The following is a 4,209-nucleotide window of genomic DNA, read 5'->3' as shown; positions in this document are numbered from 1 at the left end:
CGGTGGAACGCCGATTCTGGGCTCGGGAAACAAGCACAGACTGGTGGGACTGCATAGTGTTGCAGGTCTGGGACGATTCCCAGTGGCTGCGAAACTTTTGCATGCGTAAGGGCACTTTCATGGAACTTTGTGACTTGCTTTCCCCTGCCCTGAAGCGCATGAATACCAAGATGAGAGCAGCCCTCACAGTTGAGAAGCGAGTGGCAATAGCCCTGTGGAAGCTTGCAACCCCAGACAGCTACCGGTCAGTTGGGAATCAATTTGGAGTGGGCAAATCTACTGTTGGGGCTGCTGTGATGCAAGTAGCCCACGCAATCAAAGATCTGCTGATATCAAGGGTAGTGACCCTGGGAAATGTGCAGGTCATAGTGGATGGCTTTGCTGCAATGGGATTCCCTAACTGTGGTGGGGCCATAGACGGAACCCATATCCCTATCTTGGCACCGGAGCACCAAGCCGGCGAGTATATAAACCGCAAGGGGTACTTTTCAATAGTGCTGCAAGCTCTGGTGGATCACAAGGGATGTTTCACCAACATCAACGTGGGATGGCTGGGAAAGGTACATGACGCTCGCATCTTCAGGAACTCTGGTCTGTTTCAAAAGCTGCAAGAAGGGACTTTATTCCCAGACCAGAAAATAACTGTTGGTGATGTTGAAATGCCTATATGTATCCTTGGGGACCCAGCCTACCCCTTAATGCCATGGCTCATGAAGCCGTACACAGGCAGCCTGGATAGTAGTCAGGAGCTGTTCAACTACAGGCTGAGCAAGTGCAGAATGGTGGTAGAATGTGCATTTGGACGTTTAAAGGCGCGCTGGCGCAGTTTACTGACTCGCTTAGACCTCAGCGAAACCTATATTCCCACTGTTATTACTGCTTGCTGTGTGCTCCACAATATCTGTGAGAGTAAGGGGGAGACGTTTATGGCGGGGTGGGAGGTTGAGGCAAATCGCCTGGCTGCTGGTTACACGCAGCCAGACACCAGGGCGGTTAGAAGAGCACAGGAGGGCGCGGTACACATCAGAGAGGCTTTGAAAACCAGTTTCATGACTGGCCAGGCTACGGTGTGAAAGTTCTGTTTGTTTCTCCTTGATGAAACCCCCCGCCCCTTGGTTCACTCTACTTCCCTGTAAGGTAACCACCCTCTCCTCCTCCCTTCGATCACCGCTTGCAGAGGCAATAAAGTCATTGTTGCTTCACATTCATGCATTCTTTATTCATTCATCACACAAATAGGGGGATGACTACCAAGGTAGCCCAGGAGGGGTGGTGGAGGAGGGAAGGAAAATGCCACACAGCACTTTAAAAGTTTACAACTTTAAAATTTATTGAATGACAGCCTTCTTTTTTTCGGGCAATCCTCTGTGGCGGAGTGGCTGGTTGGCCGGTGGCCCCCCCACCGCGTTCTTGGGCGTCTGGGTGTGGAGGCTATGGAACTTGGGGAGGAGGGCGGTTGGTTACACAGGGGCTGTAGTGGCAGTCTGTGCTCCAGCTGCCTTTGCTGCAGCTCAACCATACACTGGAGCATACTGGTTTGATCCACCAGCAGCCTCAGCATTGAATCCTGCCTCCTCTCATCACGCTGCCGCCACCTTTCAGCTTCAGCCCTCTCTTCAGCCCGCCACTTACTCTCTTCAGCCCGCCACTTACTCTCTTCAGCCCACCACCTCTCCTCCCGGTCATTTTGTGCTTTCCTGCACTCTGACATTATTTGCCTCCACGCATTCGTCTGTGCTCTGTCAGTGTGGGAGGACAGCATGAGCTCGGAGAACATTTCATCTCGAGTGCGTTTTTTTTTCTTTCTAATCTACACTAGCCTCTGGGAAGGAGAAGATCCTGTGATCATTGAAACACATGCAGCTGGTGGAGAAAAAAAAAGGGACAGCGGTATTTAAAAAGACACATTTTATAAAACACTGGCTACACTCTTTCAGGGTAAACCTTGCTGTTAACATTACATACGTAGCACATGTGCTTTTGTTACAAGGTCACATTTTGCCTCCCCCCACCGCGTGGCTACCCCCTCAACCCTTCCCCCTCCCTGTGGCTAACAGCGGGGAACATTTCTGTTCATCCGCAGGCAAACAGCCCAGCAGGAATGGGCTCCTCTGAGTGTCCCCTGAAGAAAAGCACCCTATTTCAACCAGGTGACCATGGATTATATCTCACTCTCCTGAGGATAACACAGAGAGATAAAGAACGGATGTTGTTTGAACACCAGCAAACATACACTGCAATGCTTTGTTGTACAATGATTCCCGAGTACGTGTTACTGGCCTGGAGTGGTAAAGTGTCCTACCATGGAGGACGCAATAAGTCTGCCCTCCCCATAAACCTTTTGCAAAGGCTTTGGGAGTATATCCAGGAGAGCTGCAAATGCCAGGGCAAATTAATCCTTTCACATGCTTGCTTTTAAACCGTGTATAGTATTTTAAAAGGTACACTCACCGGAGGTCCCTTCTCCGCCTGCTGGGTCCAGGAGGCAGCCTTGGGTGGGTTCGGGGGGTACTGGCTCCAGGTCCAGGGTGAGAAACAGTTCCTGGCTGTCGGGAAAACCGGTTTCTCCGCTTGCTTGCTGTGAGCTATCTACAACCTCGTCATCATCATCATCTTCTTCGTCCCCAAAACCTGCTTCCGTATTGCCTCCATCTCCATTGAAGGAGTCAAACAACACGGCTGGGGTAGTGGTGGCTGAACCCCCTAAAATGGCATGCAGCTCATCATAGAAGCGGCATGTTTGGGGCTCTGACCCGGAGCGGCCGTTCGCCTCTCTGGTTTTCTGGTAGGCTTGCCTCAGCTCCTTCAGTTTCACGCGGCACTGCTTCGGGTCCCTGTTATGGCCTCTGTCCTTCATGCCCTGGGAGATTTTGACAAAGGTTTTGGCATTTCGAAAACTGGAACGGAGTTCTGATAGCACGGATTCCTCTCCCCATACAGCGATCAGATCCCGTACCTCCCGTTCGGTCCATGCTGGAGCTCTTTTGCGATTCTGGGACTCCATCATGGTCACCTCTGCTGATGAGCTCTGCATGGTCACCTGCAGCTTGCCACGCTGGCCAAACAGGAAATGAGATTCAAAAGTTCGCGGTTCTTTTCCTAAAAAGAAAAAAGAAAAGGAGTACTTGTGGCACCTTAGAGACTAACCAGTTTATTTGAGCATGAGCTTTCGTGAGCTACAGCTCACTTCATCGGATGCATAGCATATCGTGGAAACTGCAGAAGACATTATATACACACAGAGACCATGAAACAAAACTTCCTCCCACCCCACTGTCCAGTGCATCTGAGTTGAGAGTGCTGTCCAGAGCGGTCAAAATGGAGCACTCTGGGATAGCTCCTGGAGGCCAATACCGTCGAATTGTGTCCACAGTACCCCAAATTCGACCTGGCAAGGCCGATTTAAGCGCTAATCCACTTGTCAGGGGTGGAGTAAGGAAATTGATTTTAAGAGCCCTTTAAGTCGAAATAAAGGGCTTCATCGTGTGGACGGGTGCAGGTTTACATCGATTTAATGCTGCTAAATTCGACCTAAAGTCCTAGTGTAGACCAGGGCTTAGTCTCTTGGTACATTGCTACTGGAACTAAAATTCTGTTTTTTAGACAGGCTGGTTGGCACATGAAGGCACAGATTAGGAATTCTTTTAAAAGAAGTATTTTCTAATGCTACTGTGGAAAACCATCTATTCCCACTTGAACCTCAATAACAGGAAAGGGACTTGATAAGTAAACTGTTCCATAATACTTTAATTTAAAAATTTACCCCTTCAAGAGCTTTCTCATCTCAGAAACTGTGGAAACTGATATTCTATAGTATTTCCCTTTGATTATCTTATTTAGGGCTAGATTTTCACTAGCCCTAATGTGGCTATGCAGGGAAGTAGGGGTGAGTAAAGCCTCCCTACCCCATCCCATGCACAGCAATGTTAGGTTTACCTAGGCCATGTGTAGTACAGGAAGAGCAGTGGCTTCATGCTGGACCTGTTTGAAAAATCCAATTTTATTTCTGTGAATAATTTTGAATGAAAAAATTTCAACCAGCTCTACTGCAGGCCTGATATTTCTCCCTGTCAGTGTGTGGGGAAGGATGAGGAATGGGTGGTGCCAGAGCAGTGACTTTCCTTCCTACGTGTTGACCAGCAAAGTTGACCAAGGCCAAGGGTGCAGTAAGCTGTATTTCCAAATGGGGTGATGTAAATTACTCCCTCT

General features: G+C 49.1%; 1 protein-coding gene across 1 annotated transcript; it reads right to left on the bottom strand.

Moving 5' to 3' along the window:
* Nucleotides 1–1,671: 1,671 nt before the first annotated feature.
* On the bottom strand, nt 1,672–3,096 carry LOC141986902 (myb/SANT-like DNA-binding domain-containing protein 7). Its single transcript, XM_074951954.1, has 2 exons — nt 2,452–3,096; nt 1,672–1,863 (listed from the first exon to the last, which is right to left on the bottom strand). Exons 1-2 carry the CDS (start codon nt 3,032–3,034, stop codon nt 1,811–1,813), a joined length of 636 nt encoding a protein of 211 aa, XP_074808055.1. The 5' UTR covers nt 3,035–3,096; the 3' UTR covers nt 1,672–1,810.
* Between the last annotated feature and the right edge of the window lie 1,113 nt (nt 3,097–4,209).

Source organism: Natator depressus, chromosome 1, assembly GCF_965152275.1.
Source record: "Natator depressus isolate rNatDep1 chromosome 1, rNatDep2.hap1, whole genome shotgun sequence".
NCBI lineage: Eukaryota > Metazoa > Chordata > Testudines > Cheloniidae > Natator > Natator depressus.
Note: the sequence above shows the minus strand (reverse complement) of the source record. Positions and strands in the feature narration are given on the sequence as shown.

Coding starts and splice junctions, on each gene's coding strand:
- LOC141986902 (XM_074951954.1), bottom strand. CDS start 3,034: ATGCAGAGCTCATCAGCAGAGGTGACCATGATGGAGTCCCAGAATCGC. Junction 1,864..2,451: donor AGGCGGAGAAGGGACCTCCG/GTGAGTGTACCT, acceptor TTTCTCCACCAG/CTGCATGTGTTTCAATGATC.